Below are 19,591 nucleotides of genomic sequence, written 5' to 3' on the forward strand. Positions count from 1 at the left end.
TGGCATGACGATTAGTGATTTAAAGCGAAATGTAGAGTTAGCAAGTGCGCACTTTACTTTAGAGGGAGCAAACAAATTTTTAAAAAGCCCTAGGACGGTGTTCTTTGGTCTTTACTATCGAAAAAATGCTTAGCATTATCTTACAGACGGGTCACGCCGACACGGCAGCCAGGGACTGAGCTTCAGTAGCAGCGACTAGTATGGCGGACGAAGGAGACGAGCCCAACTGAGTGAAACACGAGTTTGTGATGCGTATACGTACCGCTGAAAAAAACGGAAACAGCACGAAGAAAAAGAACTCGCCATAAATAGCAAGCTGCGGTTTGTTTGGTTTTTTTTAATTCACTTTACCAGCGTAAAACGCAACCTAGTTTTCCTCCTTAGGCCATGGGCTGATGACCAGCTGTAATGACTTTCATTTGTTCTGACCTTTGCAGTGGCCCGTTAAACCTGTGTTATAATCCTTTCATCGCTTCTTCAGTTTTTTTCCACAGGGCCAGTTTTGTGTCTTGTCCCGCGTTTGACTTTGACCACTAAAATCGGACACGTCGGACACCAGTTACGATCTGAAACTGGATCGCGTATATGCCACTATTTATATTTGCTTGGCTGTTATATGTAAGTTTGCTTCTAGCTATCCGATAATGATTGAATATGCTCTTTTGAATAGTAGAACAGCACCAGTGTGATAAACGACCGATTTTCTTTTTATACAGTCCAAGAAGCATTGTAGGTCAACCAAAAACAGCACGGTGGGCAAAAACAAACGCGTTAAAGGAAAAACAATCAATGACCTCTTGTTCGTGATTTTTCATTGGCAAGGTATGTGGAAATGAAATACGCCTACTGGATTTCAGCACGTTTAAATACGTTTTTATATTTTATACATGATTTTCCCACTGCATTCCCCAGCTTTTAAAAATAATTCGAATATGTACTCAATGAGATTTTAAATCAGAACATACTATATCATGCATAACTACTTCCTCCAATATCAACGAGAAGGCCTGTACAGAGAAGACAGTCCTGCTTTGATTTGGACCAAAAGGAGTGTAATCAGACGAATTAAAATGTGAAAATGAAGAACCACTTATCTAAATTGTATGAAATGTATATTGGTTATTTGTGCCAAAAGCCATTTTAAAATCGTTTGAGGACAATGACTTAATGGTCACTTGTTATAAAGGCTGACAGTATTTCAGGACAGTATAAAAGATCTTAATGATATGCTCATCTTTGTACATTTCAACAAAACACACTGACTTATGACCAAAGAAAACAAACCTACCCCCTACAAGGAGTTTTAATTGACAAAGCTTAAAGTTAAATTCTTTCTGGTATGTTCTGATGGCTTTTTTCAAAATGAAAGATGGTGGTTCAATGTGGGCTCGGAAAGGAAAAGAGAAATAAAACAATGTATTACGTCATCACTTACAGGACACCAAGACTAGCACTCAAATATGCAGCAAATCCTTTTTTACCAGCTATTTATTTTCATTACTTGAGAGCATTAAGGTTATAATCCAAACAAGTTCTGTTAGGAAATGAATTATCAAAATGTAGTTTAAAAAAAGTGTATAGTCAGCAGTACATATATATGCATGAAAGAGGGAAAACAAAAAGGTTAAACTTACATAATTCTTATATTCGTTCAGTCAATCCTTCCCAAATTAACGCACTTAGTTTTGTTATATACTTTAGACTTTTTTTCCACCCTATTTTTAGGTTATAGGAACATATATATATATACACACACACACAATCTTCCTGTGCTCTAGTCATATCACTTTTCCTTACAACTTCACTTTCACTCCAAATACATGGACTTACTAGCACCAGAGGTCCCTGGTATTATAGGTTCAAGGAGCTTGAAATAGTCAAATGCAATTAAATAAAAAGAAGATACTAATAAATAGAAGGGATACCATAAGGATGTAACAAAAATGTTAAAATAAGATTGCCTAAGTGATTGTAATTTTCACAAAACCATCCCTTAAAAGTGTGAGGTTAATAGCATGAGACTGAGGCACATCCAATCTTGACATGTGAAGGGGGATTTTGGAGGGAGGGGATCGTCACGATGTCACATAAGGAGGGTCGAACAATACAGTGATATCTTTACACTCATCGAACTGCAATCAAAAACACACATTATTACAGGTCCCTGTCTATTGTACAAGGGAAAGTAAGTCTTAAAAGCATAAACAAATAATGGAGACCCCCCCCTCAAAAAAATGGCGATTACAGTCACTATAACAAGTGTTCTTTAGGAGTCCTGTCATCCTCGACTCCGTGTCATAAGGAATTCATGGGTCGAGAGAGAGAGCAAAAGAGCAATAGAAAGAGAGACAGACAGACAGAAAGAGGTGTCTGGAACAGCTCCTACAACAGGGAAGTCCTAAAACTAGCGTTTTCGGTTACAAGGGTTAATATAAATAAAATGCATACTACAGTGATCTTTTATAAAAGTCTTCCTGTAAATAATACAGTCAGAAGTACGATACAATACAAGGTAAACCAAATGCCAGTACAAGCCTATTAATATACATTTTCCCCTGTTTTTCTTTTTCTTTCTTTTTTTCTTCAAAGCACAACCTATTGTTTCTATACACTAGCTAGTTAATGCGCAGTGTTTGAAAATAAGGGTTCTGAGCAACATCTTGAAATTATAGGAGGGAACACACATATGATGCCGCAAAGAAGAGAACCCGTTTAGCGCAATGCTGTCATCTGCAGAATAATAAGGTTTGAAGCTCATCTTCGTGCTGCAAGAAACACACAAGTTAGAAAAAAATTAGAACATCAAAAGTGAGAACAAAAAAAAAAAAAAAGAACACCTTTGAGAGTTCTACACAACATGGCGGCTGTAGTCAGTTTTCAAATACGACCTATTCACTGTCCAACCTAGTTCCTACACATCTTTAAATGTTTTTTCTGTTTTTGTTTTTTTAGTTCAACAGTCAGTTGTGTTTAATTGAAAATATTGAAAGTTTTTAAGGTGACCAAGGGAAGGATGAAGATGGGATGACATGATTTTAATATGCAAGACCACAGATGGGACTCTCACTAACCTTTACTTACTGCTCTGACCCTAAGCAGTGGGGGTAAAAATCACATGGGATGAAACCTCTGTCCTCAGCTACAGTGACCCCTCTCTCAACACTGGATCAGAACTTCTTCCCACTTTCTCTTCCCTTCCTGTCAACCCTGCTCAAAGTGGTATCATGAAGAGAATTATGAAACGTGAAATCTGTAGTCCTCTACCAATCAAGTCTCACCTGCGGTGTAAAATGGTTAATCTTTGAAGGTTTTATGATTAGGGAGGGATCAATTTAGCAGGGCACTGACTCACATTCCTATCAGGACAAACAAGAGAGAGGGGCTACAAATGCCACACAAGCCTATGACTAACAGTCTTAAATGATGTCCTGATCCATTACTGAATCCTTGTTTTGTCCAAAGTCTTCGGGAACATGCAGGGAGGTGAAGGGAAAGTCCTCTAAACCTAGACACAACCTGCTCAACGGAAGAAGGAGAGAGAGCGAAAGAGAGGGGGGAGGTTTAAAAAAAATGTAACAAAAACAAAAACAAAAATAAATTAAAAAAGACTCACAGCCACAACTCATACACTAGGGTAAGTAGAGATGACTGATGAGTGAGAGAATGGGGACAGGGGTGTTTTTGGCACCTCCAGAAGCCTTGGCATCAAATCTCCACAACAATATCAGTCCTTCTTCCCCAACTCCCACCATAACTTATATAAAGGGCCCAGAGGGCATACCCAAGAAGTTGGCGGCGCCCATGGTGACACTGCTGGTGGGCGCCGAGCTGTTCCAGTGGACCTTCTGGTGGTGCCGCAGGTTGGACTTGCTGGAGAAGCGCTTGTCGCACTGCTGGCACGAGAAGGGCTTCTCCTTGGTGTGGATGCGCCTGTGACATATGAGCTGGGTGGAGACACGGAAGGCCTTCCCGCAATCCGGACACTGGTAGCGCTTGGGCTCTGTGTGGATGCGTCTGTGGTTTTTGAATGCCATCAGATTGGTGAATTCTTTCTGGCAGGAGTTGCAGAAGTAAGTGCCCGCCTTGTGACTGTTCTTGTGGTTCAGCAGGGAGCTGGCATGCCTGTAGCCACGCCCGCACTGGTCGCACACGTGCGACTTGCATCCCGTGTCACCGTGGATACGCTGCACCTGCTGCTGGTGGTGATGCTGTTGGTGGCCGGTGGCTCGCCCGGTGCCATGGCCATGGTGGGGCGGGCCATGCTTGGGGACACCATTGGGGTCGAGCCCCTGGGCCTGCATCAACGTCAGGTCCAGGCCTGAGCCCCAGCTCAGGTCAGAGCCACCACCAGACGAAGCCCCCGCATGCAGCTGCTGCTGGTGGTGGTGGTGGTGGTGGTGCTGGTGCTGCTGCGAGGACTTCTGACCTCGTCCATGCTGCATCTCCAGGTGGAGGCGGAAGCTGGACTGGCTGGGGAAAGTGCGCTGGCAGAGTGTACAGGCGAACTCGCGCTCCTTCTGGTGGATGCGACGGTGGTTCTGGAGCTGGGAGGAGACACGGAAGGCCTTACCACACTCTGGGCAGCGGTGCCGGCGTGTCTCTGAATGAATGCGGCGGTGGTTCTTCAGGGCAAGCAGGTTGGAGTAGGTCTTGAGGCACACGGCGCAATGGTAGATGCCAACTGTGTGGGTGTTTTTGTGGTTCAGGAGAGAGCTAGCATGCCGGTAGGATCGGCCACATTGCTCACATCTGTGGAGACGAGACACAGGAAGGAAAAAAAGATAAATCTCTTTTTCACCATTTCATTCTATACAATATCTTATTAGTGACCTAGATTAATGTGAAGGTAAGTATTCTGAAAGTTCAGAATTGACTAAAATAAGGAAGGACTAGATGGAGGTCAGTACAGGTATATGATCTTGAATCCAGCTGCCAAAACATACTGTCCAAATCTGGACAAGAACTTAAAAAAATATGCCAAGCAAGGAACCGAATGGATTTTTTACCAACATAATTCATAAATAACCCATTCTGTTTGGCGTTGACAAGGCAGTCAATCAATTTAACTGAAACTGCTAATATGGTTCGTCAAAGCTAGCACTGGTTACAGCCTGTTGAACACCAGCCTGGTCATGAGAAACTGTATATCCTGAAGTATTACTATAAACGTTTTGGTTTTTTTTTTATACTTTAAAATGTACATTTGTTAGTATGACATTCACGATGTGTAATAGTATGTAGATTTTAAGGAACAAGATTTTTTATATATATATTTTAAAAACTTTGAGAGTTATCTCCTAATATTTTAGGATAGGGAACACAAAGATTTAAGTCCCATGACGAGGTCTGCTAGTTGCTGACAGGCCAAAAACAACCAATATGCCTGGGACCATCACATCGGTTTAAAATAGTCTCAGCTCTCTCATTTAACCAGCTAGTCACATGAGCATATGAAAAACAGTGCTAAGTTCTGACAGCAGCAATCTACACCACATAATTTTTCAAATAGTATCAATGAGACAACAATAAGGAGGGACTGAGGGAGACATCCGTCTTTATTGTATCACAACACAAAACACATCTAACTATTCAGTACATAGTTTACCTAATAAATCATGGTAGCCTAATATTCTAAAGCATAATGCTAACTGAAAGCAAAGGGGGGTAACTTATCTGGTCTCCACTAATCATACTGTCCAAACTTCAGAAAAATCCGAATTCCGGCACGCGTATGGTCCCGAGGAAGCCGGATTGGAGATCATATACCTGTAATAGACATGTAAAAACCTGTGATCTTTACTAGTTCACTTCAAGAATCACGAACAACAGACGTAAACTCACGTGAACCGGCACTCTTCTCCCTCTCTCGTGCTTGAAGTGGCCTTCCTCCCGCTTTCGTTGCCTACCTGGTTGTCCCCGCAGCGGTGCCTGGCCAGGCCCGACCGACCTTGGAAGCTCTTCCCACAGGTGGGGCAGCCAAAGCGGGTGTGGCCCTCCTCGTGGACCCTCTGGTGGTTGCGGAGAAAGCGTGCCAGCCGGAAGGCCTTCCCACAGGTAGAGCAGATGTGACGCTTCTTCTGAGTGTGGATGCGCATGTGGTTGCGTAGTGCCATGTAGTTGGTGTAGGGTTTGTCGCAGTAGGAGCAGCTGAAGTTGCCGGTCTTGTGCGTGTTCTTGTGGTTCAGCAGGCTGCTGGCATGCTTGTATGAGCAGCCGCAAAGGTCACAGGCGAAGGGTCGCTCTTCTCGCTCGGGGGAACCGAGGTCACCTGTCTCCATGCTCAGCGTGGAGCTGTTTAGAGAGGCAGAGGAGGAAGGGAGCTGGGCGCTGCAACTATGGGAGGCCAGTTCTGTAGCCGTGGAGAACCCCTCAGAGCAACCGTTACACTCGTAACTAGGGGGCGGCGGGGGCTGCACACTGGGACCAGGAAGGTCCTTGCAGAGCTGGTTGGTAGTATGCGTTTCAAGCTGTCTCTGGTTCCTGAAGCCCCTGCCACAGTCAGTGCAGGTGTACTTCTTGAGTGCGAAATGCATGCGGAGGTGGTTCTTCATGGCCAGTCGGTTTGGATAGGTGGAGTTACACACATTGCAGTGATACTCGCCAATCTTGTGCAGGTTCTTGTGGTTGGCCAGACTGCCGGCATGGCGGTAAGTGCGTCCACACTGGTCACAGGCAAATGGACGTCGGCCACTACCATCATCCACTTGCTGGGCCCTTGCCCCAGCATATGGTTTCTTAAAGCCTTGAGGTTGGCCATAATTGGGGCCCATTTGTGGGTTTTGAATCTTGGGGTCTCCCATCCTCATCGGCTGCATCTGAGACGGCCCCCCCTCATAACGTGCACCATTGTGTTGGTTCATGCTTTGGACGCGTTGGTCACGAACCCCAGTCTTTGCTCTGTGCTCTTCGTGCAGGCGGAGGTGATTGATGAGCTGCTTCTGAATCTTGAAGGCTTTCCCGCACTCCTCACACTTGTGCCTGCAACACAGAGAAACACACAAAACCAGAACAGATGAGAGGGCAATGTCAAAATTCACCATAGCAAAAGGAACAACAACAATGCAGTGCACGTAGCATGGACCTTACACATAGAGAGATGACTACACAAAAAAGCTCAAATGGGACAGATGTTATGAAGTACAGATTCAGTGCATGTGTGCATGTGTGGGAGAAAGAGAAAATGACTGTTGCCCTCATCCTTTTTTTAATGAAAATATGAGTTATACACATTGCTTTAACACTCACAATTTGATTCAAATCTATTTTTTTCAGTGATGACCTGGATTATCACAAGTGGGGAACTCATGATACATACACAGTCAAAGTATGCAAAGAGTACTATACAGTTAGAGTATAATAGGGCACATGCAATGCTGGCTAACCTCTTTAAGTCAAAATGAGTCCTCTGGTGGTTCTTGAGAGCCAGCAGGTTGTAGTAGCGTTTTTGGCAGACAAGGCAGCGGAAGACCCCAGTCTTGTGTGATTTCTTGTGGTTGAGAAGGGAGCAAGGGTGCCTGTAACCTCTTCCACACTGGTCACACCTGTGTGGCCGATCATCAGAATCAGTCATCTGCCGGTGATCCACAGGGCCACCACCACTGCTGGTCCCAGCACCACCAGTCATCCCTTTAGCTCCATTCATGTCTTTGTTCAGCGTTCCGCCTCGTGCCTTGCCTGGACACAGGTGAGTGATCAGATGATGGCGATCTGCAAAGAACATGCCACAGTCAACGCAAATGTGGTTCCTTCCATCCATTTTGCCATTAGCATTAGAGCTGCTGCCCCCCAAGCCCTGTGTGGATCCATCCGGTCGGGGAGGTCCATGTACCAGCTGGTGATTGAGCAGGTCCTGCTTTCTGGTGAAACTCTGGCCACAGGTACTACAGATCAGTAGGTTGACCTCGCTACCTTCTTGCCGTCTTCTCCACTCCTGCTCACCTATGGGGGACAGCGCAGAGGAGGGCCCTGCACCTTGGTTCACGCCATGGCTGCGTAGGTGGCTACGAAGAGCCCGAAGACTGGCATAATGGTTCCCACAGACTGTGCACTGGTAAACTTCTCCGTCATCCTCTTTGCTTTCCATTCTCTTGCCACTGCCCTGTCCACTTCCATACTGATCGTGTCCACGTCTTTGACGGCTGCCTTCTTTGAGGTTGGCACTGCCAGCTGGTAAAGACGCACCCCCTGAGCTGTGGAAGCCCATGTTGCCCATGTACCCATTGGACATATTGCCCTGATCGGCACACATATGCCGATCTGCCTGGCGATGATTCTGTGGCAGAGGAGAGTGGCCGGAATTGCCCTGAGCAAGAGAGCCATCAAACCGGTCATGGAATTCCAGTGAATCCAGGCCACTGCTATGGCCACCATCTGGAACAAAGTGGGCTGCATCACCGAGATTGCCAGGTAACGAGATGGGAGTTGTTGCACCATTCTCTTGATCCTGAGAATGCACAAAGCTCTGCTGTGAGTCTAGCCCAGTCATAGGCTCAGAAGATAGCCAGTCACCTTCTGAACTTAGACTCTGAGAATTCGGGCGTGATTTGTGACTGCGTAGGTGGCTGTGAAGTGCTGCAAGGTGAGGATACTCTTTACAGCAAACTGTGCACTGATAATGCCCCGTCTGATGGGAGCGCTTGTGATTGACAAGACTCCCAGCATGCCGATAGCTTTTCCCACACTCTTGACACTTGAATCTGCGGTCACCATCATCAATGGATGACGACTGCTGCTGGGACCGGGATTCCCCACTGGGTGAAGATACAGATGGTTGGGAGTTGGAGCTCAAGCCATCTGAATTTAGAATAGAGGGGCCCTCTTGAGCATGTGCTGTAGGATGAGGTTCATGGGTTAGGTAGTGAATTTTCAGGCTCTCCAAGTCAGGATGTCCAGCCCCGCAGTAAGCGCAGGTATAGATTGGATTATTGACAGGAGGGCCAAGCATCTGATCATAACGTTTGTCAGGTAAAGGAGGAAGTGGAAGAGGATCACCAAGAGCTGGGGTGTAAGGGTTGACTGCTGGGGAACGGACAGTGCTGAGATTGTGGGGCACTATCCCAGGGAAGCTCCGCGTCAAACCCAGCGAAGACGATGCAGCATTATGCAACAGAATGTGCTCCTGAAAGTCACTCTTGTTGGGCAAGGAAACCTGACAGAGGTGGCAAAAGCAGGCTGCCAGGTCATCATTTTGGGGGGCAGGTGGTCGAGGCTCAGACGACACCTGAGGCACAAGGTTTCCCATGGACATTCCAGGGGGTTTAAACTTTGAATGGGTGCGTTCATGGGCGTTCAGGGCAGCCAGGTTGCTGAACTGTTTGTAACAGATGGTACACTTGTAAGTGCCTTCCTGATGAGACTTCTTGTGGTTGACCAAGCTGCCATGATGACGGTAGGTCCTGTCACACTGGTCACACTTGAAGGGTCTGTCCCAAGCATCTTCGGATCCTGGAGATTTTTGCTTGTCGTGGTCATGGCTCGTCATCATTCCGCTGCTGTTCAGGTGGCCCCGGAAACCTGTGTCAGAAAGATCTTGTGCTAAACCATAATCCCTATCTTCATCAACACCATCCTCATTCTCCTCTTCAGTTTGTGCACTAGGAGACAGAGTGTGAATGCGGAGGTGGTTCTTCAGCGCCACCGCATTGGGCAATGTTCTGGTGCACACTGGGCATTGGAAAGAGCCCATCTCATGGGACTTTTTGTGGGAAGCCAAACTACTGGCATGCTTGAAAATGCGTCCACACTGTTCACATTCAAATCTGCCACTCCCCTCTTGGTGATAGTGGGCTTTCATGTGCTCCAGGAGGCTAGGTGTACTTGGGCATATCATGTCGCATTCTTTGCAAGGGTAACCCTTGGCACGGTTCATATCATGCATAGCCATGATGAGAAAATTGAAATGGAAGGGGGAAATGTCCACATAAAATGATCCTCGAACATAGAAGAAAGGGGGCAATGTGTGATGCTCAGCTCTCTGCTTCTGTGGTATCAGCCATTTTACCTGGGAGGCAGATATTCTCTCCAATCAGCCTTTCAATTCCACTCGGTCCCAGCAGATCAGAGAGCGTCTGGACAGATGAGGAGCACCAGATGGGAGCTGAGAAAATACAAGAGACAAAAAGATATCAAAACATTATTTTAATGCATATAGTCACACTGACATGTAGTTGTTCATATTATTTGATAAAAGAACCATCACTATACTGAACATGCATATTAATACCTCAATCTGAGTTTTTAATCACAAATATTGAAGTGACTAATGAACTTCATAACTGGGCATCAAAGGTGAAAGACCTTTATTACAGAATTAACTAAAAAAAATTTTTTAAAACTTGTATAATAAAAAACAACTAAATCTAAACACTGTTGACCAGGGGACTGTTCCAAGAAAGTTATGATCTATGTTACTGTCCACCCCCAACCCGCCCAAGTGTATATTTGATGTATTCCTATTTCAGACTTTGAAAGCATTTCTTCTCATTATAGAAATTCTTTTTATAGAAATCTGTCTTATCAACATCTACAACTACAAATTCAATAATAATTTATTTAATAAAAAATACTGCATAATTAAATTTATAAAATATTGGAAATGGTTAATGAATATCAAGCATAATATTTTGTTAAATGTGTTGTCATAACATGTTTAAAAGCTGTGAGACATTAGATAGGTCTAAGCAGAAATCAATTTTTAACTTTGAATTTTAACACTGGCTTACTCAAAATGCACCAAAATGCCTGATGCATCGAAAAAGACACACAACACTCCCACTGACTAAATGTCTCAATCTACTTGATTGTAATGCAATGCAAATTAACCAAAAAAAAGTAGCTGTCATTCAAGATTTCTTTAGTTTAATTATGGCGGCCTAAATTAACATGTATTAACAAATTTTATATTTTTCCATTTACTCTCACTTTTAAGTCACAATCTTTTATGTTTTTGCGCTACCATTTATGAAACACACAAACACACACAATCCATGGTAAATAACAGGAAATTCAACATCACCCAACAATGATCTTAGAGCTTGATGGGACAAAAATTCAACCGCACCATTCGCTCAAAATAAGACCCTTCAAACAAACCTATGATAAAGTCTAAATTCTGTTATGTGAAACTCAACTGAACACTATCCACAAATACATTTGCATAATTCACACAAGTTGCTGGGATGAACCACTTAACAAAATTAATCAAAACAACTTCAATCAAAGCAGACCCCAAAGAACACAAGTGGAATCATATTTACCAAGTTATGCGAGACATCAGACAACATGAACAATACTACTTCAATGTGATTATACTATATATTATATTGCAATGGTGACATTCTTTACAAAGTATTAAGAGGTAAACCCTTGATATAAGATGGTTAAATGGTTACTTTACTTAAATCATGTTGCCATGATTCAGAGAAAAACCCAAACAATTCTCATCTGGAATGCCAGAACAAGACTGGACAGGATACTCACGGCATGCAAAGTGTTATGTGATTTGTAACAGGGGTCATTTGCATATTTCAGTCTTCTGGGACATTCGAATTGCAAAGGACGACACTGCAATAACAATTAACAAACTATATATTGTTCAGCCTTGGTATGTAGTATGCTACAATAAGGGTCATACTGACGTACTTTAAACACGAAAGGTCCCCTAAAGCAGCTCTGCAAATGTTTAACAGAATATTTTGCCCCTCACATAGCACTGCAGGACATGACCAACAGTTAGCAAGGAAACAACTGGAAGCGCCATTTTATTCAGAATTAAATAACTGATTAAAAACTTTAAACATTTAGTGACTACAGAAAGCCCAATTAAATCACATTGAGTTTGTTTTGGTCTTAAGCAGAAAAGTAACAGCCATTTTTCTAAAAGATGATCACTAAACAATGTCAAATATATTGCCAGCTTGCTGCTGTACTGGTAGTCTACCATCTTTGCACACAATCCTCATAAAATAAAACTGGCGCAGTCATCATCTGGATCCAGCCGATATCAGTTTGCGTTATTTGCACCTGAACACAAAAGACACAGATATTTGGATGTGAACTTTGGTTTCAGCACCAGACAACTATAGATATTAATCTGAGCACATAAGGCCTAGAAAACTTCAGTTCAACACACTTCATATTGTGTCACTGTCTGATATCAAAAATGAACTTGTAAAGAAAAAAATGCTATGAGGGAGACTGAGATTTAGCTTGCAACACACACTTACATTTACAGCATTTAGCAGAAGCTTTTATGCAAGGCAACTTACAATTGTGACCAAGTACAATTTGAGCAAACAAGGGTTAAGGGCGCTGCTCAGGGGCCCCAGAGTGGTAACCTGGCAATGGTTGCGCTCGAACCCGCAACCTTCTAATCCAGTATTTTAACTGCTGAGCTACCCCTGCCCCCATTAAATCATTACATGGGTTTAAGTGGCCAGGAAAAAATTAATATATGTAGTCATATCTGCATGAAAAATCACTAACATTTAATTAAAACCATTACTACAAATCCAAGTAAAAGTACATTTACATTTCCAATTTTTTCTTTATTTTTAAGGAATGTAGCAAATCTTAAGAGTCAACACTTAAATGATGAATTGCAAGTACAGTTTGAAGGCGAAACTCTAAAGCTTTGCTTTTTTTAATCTTTGTCCAGAAAGGATTAACAATTCTATATTAACATGTCAGCCATTGGAAAATACTTGCTGTCCTCTAATCACAGAACACCACAGATAACTTGCAACAGGTCAGACCTTAGAAATGAAAAGCAGTATTGATTTACCACATTCAATAACAATTACATTCATATTTAGCAGTTCTTGTTGCAGCATGAATGAATACGTTATGCATACATTTCTGTCATTATCTGTCTGCAAATTCTTGCACCCTGTGAAAAAGGCTTGAGGTCAAATTTCCAGACACATTCTGCTACCTCACAGAATCTCCTTGCAGGAGATCTATTAACACAGCTGTCAAGCCAGGGAGCTTAACTGTCCTTAGCTGTCAGAATGCAGGGCATTTTACATGCCCTATCTCTGCAAGTCTCTGTGAATTTTAATTGTTCTGCAAATAATTGGGGAATATAAGAGCAAAGAATAAAAGTTGCCTCTCCCTGTTTATGAGGTCTTAATACCGTTCTCTAATAACTGTAGCTACTGTTTCATACAGCAAGTCAGCACTACTTAGGTTAGTTAGGTTAGCCAACAACCATGGTAACTTACCTGCCAGTTAAATTCACCCAATGAGCTTGGCAGCTCTGTTAACAATATCATACAGCTAACACCTGACGATTAGCATTAAAATACAACCATAAGAGCATTGTGAATCAGAACCTACTTACCTACCTACCTGATGTCAGAGTGCATTACTCATAGGAAGCTTTAACCCCAAGAATTACCCAGAGCTGCATTACATTTGTTGAAAACTAATTGAATTACATTCATTTAAAGCTTTCCAAATATGTGAGGAATTATTTATGAACAAAAAATGCAAAAACATCAAAAATAAGTATTTATCTGCACTGTCTGAAGAACTACTCTCCCAAATATCTTTTACTCATTTAACAACCTCCAGAATTCTCTCCATCACAACAAATTGTGCATTTGTGAATTGCAATGAACTTGTTTCCTGTAAATACTTATTAAATCAACTTTCATCGATTGCCAGATTTATGGGAAAACACAAATTATAAATAATGAGCAACAATTCAATGCTATCGGTGTACGTGTTTCACATGATTTAAAGTGTAATATGACGCCCTTACCAACTTAGGTTTTCAAAGGATATGAGCAACATAACTCAAAAACTAAAATATCACACCATTTCAGCATTTAGGATAGCGATTATATTTTTATTGTTGTGATACCAATAAAAACATTTAATTAAACTTAGAATTGATACTAGTCTTGTTAATGCTATAGGAAAATGAACCTACCAAACTTGGGACGGCTGATATTTGAAAGCAACTGGGTTTTTCTTGAATGGCGATGATAAGATACATCAGCACTGAACTGCTTGAAACAGACTGCACAAAAATTAATAAAAGCAGGCTTTTAAAACAGCTTTAAGAATGTCCAAACCCAAAGCTTCACATTTGAATACACAAGTCCAAGCCTACGTACTTTCATCATAAAGTCCTGTGATGCTGTTTCCCAATCCAGTCCACAGCTTAGCTCCATCACAGCTCCCAGCACATCTGAGTACCTGGTGGAGCTGTGATGGAAGATGGGATAAAAAAAAAAAATGTGGGTCGTGTGGGCGTCCCTGAGGGCTGGATTAGGAAACACTGCTAGAGCATTTCTGCTCAGTTAAACAGAGAACTGCAAAACACTTCAAAAATGGCTTATGGTACAAATAGCTTTTATTTATGGATATAATTTTAATTAATGGAACATGATAGCTGCCATAATGTCAAGAGTATCAAAATTTAGATAACAAGCTTCTTTTTACACCCCCCACTGTTAATTTTAAATGTACATAACCCCTTAAAAGCCCCTGCTTCATTACTCCTCAGTAAAGCCTATTAAAGGGTAAAGATGGGTAAGGCCTTAACACAGTGAGTGATAATGTCCTGTGTCATCTGGGAGTCAGGGCCTTGGGCAAAAACACTTTTCCTTTTCCCAAACTAGGTTTATTTTTGCATGGTTTTGTTTTTTAAGGAAGAAGCTCAGAGAATGACGAATCCTGTGATGGTTCTTCCTTTGCAGTGCATTTATAGTCACGGTCTTTCCAGATCAAATATCTGAAGCTGCTGTCACCCACAACATACACTGATGCCCTCAGAGCCTATAGGGTTGTTTGGCCAGGCCATTTTATGTACTTAATTTGTAAGGTTTTTTTAAGTGTTTGTTGAACAAAAAAATATTGAATTTTAAATGTGAAATTCAGGGCCAAGGTTGTACCACATCTCACTGTGAGACCTTTTAACTCAAAATGGCTGACAGGCCATCTATGGCAGCATGGGGGGGGGGTTTAAAAAAAAGAGAAAAAAAGAAAAAACTGCTATTGTATTACCACAAGTTGCAACAGCTATGTGACCTGAAACATGACAAAAACCCATTTTATATTTTCATGTGGACAAACACATGGATTTATTAAATCAACAAACAAACAGCAGATAAATAAAGTACTATGGAGTGCTGAAAATTAAACATTTTCTAATATTGCTGTTACAGCCAAATAAACTATAGGATTCCTAGCTAAAACATAGCAGGTGACAATACAGCATCATGGAATGCTCCAGTGTTCCAGATGTAATGTCACCTATGTGACGCACACATCCAGCCTGCAGTGTAAAGGCGAGGGGGGTGGGCCTTGTGAAAGCAGAAAACCCCCCCCCAGGCCCTCAGGCTATGCAGCTTGACCTGTGGACTCTGTCTCCACACCATCTGGATGCGTTAGTCTCATCAAGTATGTCAAGATCCACGTAGCGAAACGCCAGATGGGTCCAGCTTCTCAAAAATATTTCCACTCTCGTCGCCCGTCATCTGTTGTTTACATTCAGAAGGAAATTATATGCAGTGCTAGAATGAGCAGTTGAATTCTAGGTCGTGGGATATTGTTATTCTGTCTGCTTTGAGTGTGTATAAATTCATGCAGGTGGTGTGGGCTTTTTTGTGGAGGGGGGGCACTATTTTGTATACTGAGAGATATACATCTGTAGAAATCCAGATGTGTGCATTTTCATCTTACATTTTTTTAAATGCAAAATCTGTGTATAAGACAAGACATTTTGAGTGGCAAAGCAATGGGCAAATACGTTTAATCCAAGAGCCAAAGAATTCTGACTTTAGACTTGTGAAACTATATAATGAAACCCATTAACAGTTTAAAAGATCAAAGAGGTTAATACAATAGCATACAAATAAAGAGAAGCATGAATTAAAAGTAAACTTAACAACTTTCTTCTTTTAATACCTTCTGAGTTACTGGTTTAACTATGAGCATCAACCATTCCAAACTTTTATCAAATTTGTCTGCTTAATTGAGGAAGATACAGGTGATGTTACAGATTAAACTAGCTTCAATTCATTTCATTGTGAACATTTGCTCTCACAATAATTAGTCACATATTAATTAACAATTTTACAGAAATATGTAGCTAGCATAAGTGTGGTTCGGAAAGACAAAAGGTAACACTCCTATCAAGACATCTTAACCATTGGAGATTTAGCTAGCCAAGATACCCAACAAAGTTTGTTTTTACAAAAGCTCCCCAATAATATAAATGTAATTAGTAGTTAATAAAGGACCATTATCTAGTATGCTATTCACCTGCATTCCTGTTTGAAGCACACTAAAACCTGGGGTTTGAATCACCTTTTATAACTAAAAAGAACGTTAACACTTGCTTTTGATTAAAATGTCTCATATGGCTGACAAACATGTGTGATCTGAAAGCACGAAGAGTTTCATATTAATGCCGAGATAACGCACTAAGACAGAAAGTCTAACTTTCAAAATGTGCTTTCCCGCGAACCACAGATGAAAAAAGCGCACTGGCGGCTGGAGATTCAATTGTTTACTTTTCTCATTTGTTCAATAGCGACTAGCACGGTCAATTTTTTAGATTATAGAATGGAGCGCTTGCTGTGAAACATTAAAACTCGGGTAAACTATTATAACTAAATAATAAATTATACAGAAAGTTACTCATCCATCAAGCACTCGCCGTTTTTTCACTAGAATACTGCGGGAAAAACACTCTTAACGACCGTGTATACCGCTGGCGGAAACGGAATATAAATTCTCAAAGACACAGAAACATGCATTACCTTACAAACGCTATATTATTTGCAATCCTAAAATATTAATTGTGACCTTGATCTATCTGATTCACAACCGCCAACACTGTTTTTTTTTTTTTCGGACAAAGCAGATGCCCTGCTTTGCCGCCGACATTCCGTGTTATTTTCCCCTGTATGGACGACTCCCCAAATTAGGCAACGTCAAGGCCGATGCGTCGAGCCGATGCGTCGAGCTAAACCAGAAATCTGGATATATCGTACATTTACAAAACGAAAATCGCCTTAACAAATAGCATTAACGTTCATGTACGTCGTGGAAGGAGGGAAATGTCCAGCCACAGGATTCCTTTTAGAGATTCGTCGGATGCAATTCGCTGTGCAAACACGTTAGCTAGTCGGCTAACTTGCTAGCCAGGTCAAGTGTGAAAAACGAAATATCTCAATATAATTCGTTAGAAATACAGAATTTGCGCAGAGGATGCTTCGCATTTCCTTTCCATTGTGTTGCAACTACTAAGTGCAGATACTCTTAAAATGTGAAATTTTACCGGACAGCACCCTGCAGGCTTTGTGGGTGTAGTGATACCCGCTAACTAGCTATGCTAACTATGCTAACAGCATAGCTAGCTAGCAACCCCCCACGATGCTAAGAAAAAAAACGGAAGTTACGGTGTAGAAAATATAGCTGGCCACATATAATGGAATCATTAAAATAACAAAAAGGTAAAATCCGGATGTCGCTCAAAGCTTTTTTTTATCTTGAGGGCATTATCCTCCTAACTCGATAATATATCACTATGGAAATGGTTGTAGATCCGCTACCCCTTTAGCACGCTAGCTAAAAGAAGATAGCTGACCAGTTAGCAAGCTTTGAATCAACACAAAGATCTGTGCAAACGAGCTGTATTTCAATGATGGTATAAAAAATAAAATGCTCGACTTACCCGACAAATAGATGTGCACAACAACCGAGCAGGTTGACGACGTTTCGGATTGCACACAAAATTACTAGTTCATTCGCTCGCCATAATAATTTTTGCCCCCCAGTTCAAGCGAGAGCGACGACGCCGTCTTTTCTCCCCCAGTCCGCTCCGCACACTTCCTGCAGGCTGAGTGGGGCTGGAGCTACAGACGCACTTCGCCGCGTCACTCTGCGCAGAATAGGTCCGAGGTGGCAGCAAACACAGTCCGACCAAAAGCATTATTTTATCGAAGCTTACTGGTCCTGAGAGTTGGTCGCCGATCGTGCAATAATATTTACTATTTCAGAAAAGCCCGGGGATCTGAAGAATAGCCGACAGTTTGTGGTCTTGGATAGCCACAGTTGCATTTAACGTCAAGGAAAAAAAACGTTTTGCAATAATAGTTGTATTATTAACAAATCGACACTTTTTTAGTTAGTTTGTCATCATTAGCGAGAACAAACTGTTAGTAGATCACTGAGTCGCCCTCCTCAGTCTCATCTTATTACTGAATCAAACGTAGGCCTAAATGACTCCCTTGTATGAATATGGCATCAAAAGATGTTATCGTATCTCCATCTTCAGAATATGTAGGCGTACACCATGTTCATTCTCAATCACAGCACTAGATGTTTCTTTCTTGGTAACTAACCAGAGTGACCCATAGGTTTTGGTTTTACTATATTTTATTTTAGAAGCATACAGTATTTAACACCGTAAACGTGTACTCAGTGACGTAAGCTCAATTACCCCTTGTTTATTTTTAACCTTTTTATGAGATCTATTCCAAGTTTCTTTAATATCTTTATTGTTGGGGTGTTGTGGATGAAATACATGAAAAAGTCATTCTAGTGACTAGATTTTACAAATATTAACATTAATTTTAATAAACTCCCATGTAGCCTAGTTTGTGAGATGTAGCTCAGCTATTATGCACTATGAAGCCACATGGAATGTTTACATTGAAGATAGATTAGACAAATTACTTTCACTAATACTAAGATGTATAAGGAGATTTTCTTCATCCCAGTCCACTTCAAACATTTCCATCTGTATTTTACTGCTGGAGGAACAGAATAAGCACAGTGTAAAAAAATAGAAATTCACATATATACTAGATAAGAACTATTTACAATTTGTTCAAGCAGCAAAATGCACTAGTGGCTAAACTGTAGTATTGCAAAAATGCACTGAGGAAGGAATGAATGATTAAACAAGCTTCTTTTAATTGAAAATACATAAAGGATATGTGATGAATCAGTTTGGTGAGATTGGATAGATAGATAGATAGATAGATAGATAGATAGATAGATAGATAGATAGATAGATAGATAGATAGATAGATAGATAGATAGATAGATAGATAGATAGATAGATAGATAGATAGATAGATAGATAGATAGATAGATAGATTTATTGATTGATTATTGTCCTGAAAGAGCAATTTGGTTTGCAGAGAGCAGTCAACCACAACAAAAACAAAATAAACTGTCCAGGTACATGTATTATGTTTGAATAGCAAAAGAAACTTCAGAATCATGTTTTTTATGGCTTTATTGTTGCTAACATAGTTGCCACTTTGCACTCAGCCATTTTTGCAATAGATAAAAACATTCATGAATATTGGCAGAAAATAATGAATATTCTCTCCTTCTGATGTTCAAAATACAGTATTTTGCTATTTTCTGTTTTCTGTTTATGCAAAATTATCTGAGGACTTAATAACTATAATATTTCAAAAGAAAAAATGTCTGTGAGACAGAACAAACATGCAGCTTTATGACCTAAAGTGCCAAAATGCTTTATTTTAATTTTTATTAATATTATTAATATTGAGCTATTTATTTATGGAACCCACTTAATGTTTAAATGTGGGTGCTGTAG

At 41.2% G+C, this 19,591-nt stretch overlaps 1 protein-coding gene and 1 long non-coding RNA gene across 6 annotated transcripts; one reads left to right on the top strand and one right to left on the bottom strand.

Annotated features, from left to right (window-relative positions):
* The first annotated feature begins 258 nt into the window (after positions 1-258).
* LOC113581149 lies at positions 259-2,665 on the top strand. The gene is made up of 3 exons (XR_003411041.2): positions 259-321; positions 482-618; positions 717-2,665. It is a non-coding gene; the product is annotated as an uncharacterized LOC113581149 (long non-coding RNA).
* Positions 1,471-17,875, bottom strand: si:dkey-89b17.4 (zinc finger protein 646). Of its 5 annotated transcripts, XM_027016088.2 has the most exons (6): positions 17,690-17,875; positions 14,121-14,211; positions 13,934-14,023; positions 7,383-10,096; positions 5,842-6,978; positions 1,471-4,749 (listed from the first exon to the last, which is right to left on the bottom strand). In XM_027016088.2, the coding sequence occupies exons 4-6, from the start codon at positions 9,881-9,883 to the stop codon at positions 3,756-3,758; spliced, it is 4,632 nt and encodes a 1,543-aa protein (XP_026871889.2). In that variant the 5' UTR covers positions 9,884-10,096; positions 13,934-14,023; positions 14,121-14,211; positions 17,690-17,875; the 3' UTR covers positions 1,471-3,755. The 5 variants fall into 5 exon arrangements, with proteins under 5 accessions (XP_026871889.2, XP_026871890.2, XP_026871891.2 ...); XM_027016089.2 differs by lacking the exons at positions 13,934-14,023; positions 14,121-14,211 and having other exon boundaries at positions 1,471-2,765; positions 3,782-4,749; positions 17,690-17,874; XM_027016090.2 differs by lacking the exons at positions 13,934-14,023; positions 14,121-14,211 and having other exon boundaries at positions 7,383-9,513; positions 10,001-10,096; positions 17,690-17,873.
* Positions 17,876-19,591: the final 1,716 nt, after the last annotated feature.

Source organism: Electrophorus electricus, chromosome 8 (genome assembly GCF_013358815.1).
Source record: "Electrophorus electricus isolate fEleEle1 chromosome 8, fEleEle1.pri, whole genome shotgun sequence".
NCBI classification, from domain to species: Eukaryota; Metazoa; Chordata; class Actinopteri; order Gymnotiformes; family Gymnotidae; genus Electrophorus; species Electrophorus electricus.

What these genes read in the sequence shown, in the direction of transcription:
- si:dkey-89b17.4 (XM_027016088.2), bottom strand. Translation starts at nt 9,883, where the DNA reads ATGGCTATGCATGATATGAACCGTGCCAAGGGTTACCCTTGCAAAGAA. An exon ending in ACTCATTTTGACTTAAAGAG is followed by an intron (nt 6,979 to 7,382) that starts GTTAGCCAGCAT and finishes TCTGTGTTGCAG; the next exon opens with GCACAAGTGTGAGGAGTGCG. An exon ending in GGAGAAGAGTGCCGGTTCAC is followed by an intron (nt 4,750 to 5,841) that starts GTGAGTTTACGT and finishes TCGTCTCCACAG; the next exon opens with ATGTGAGCAATGTGGCCGAT.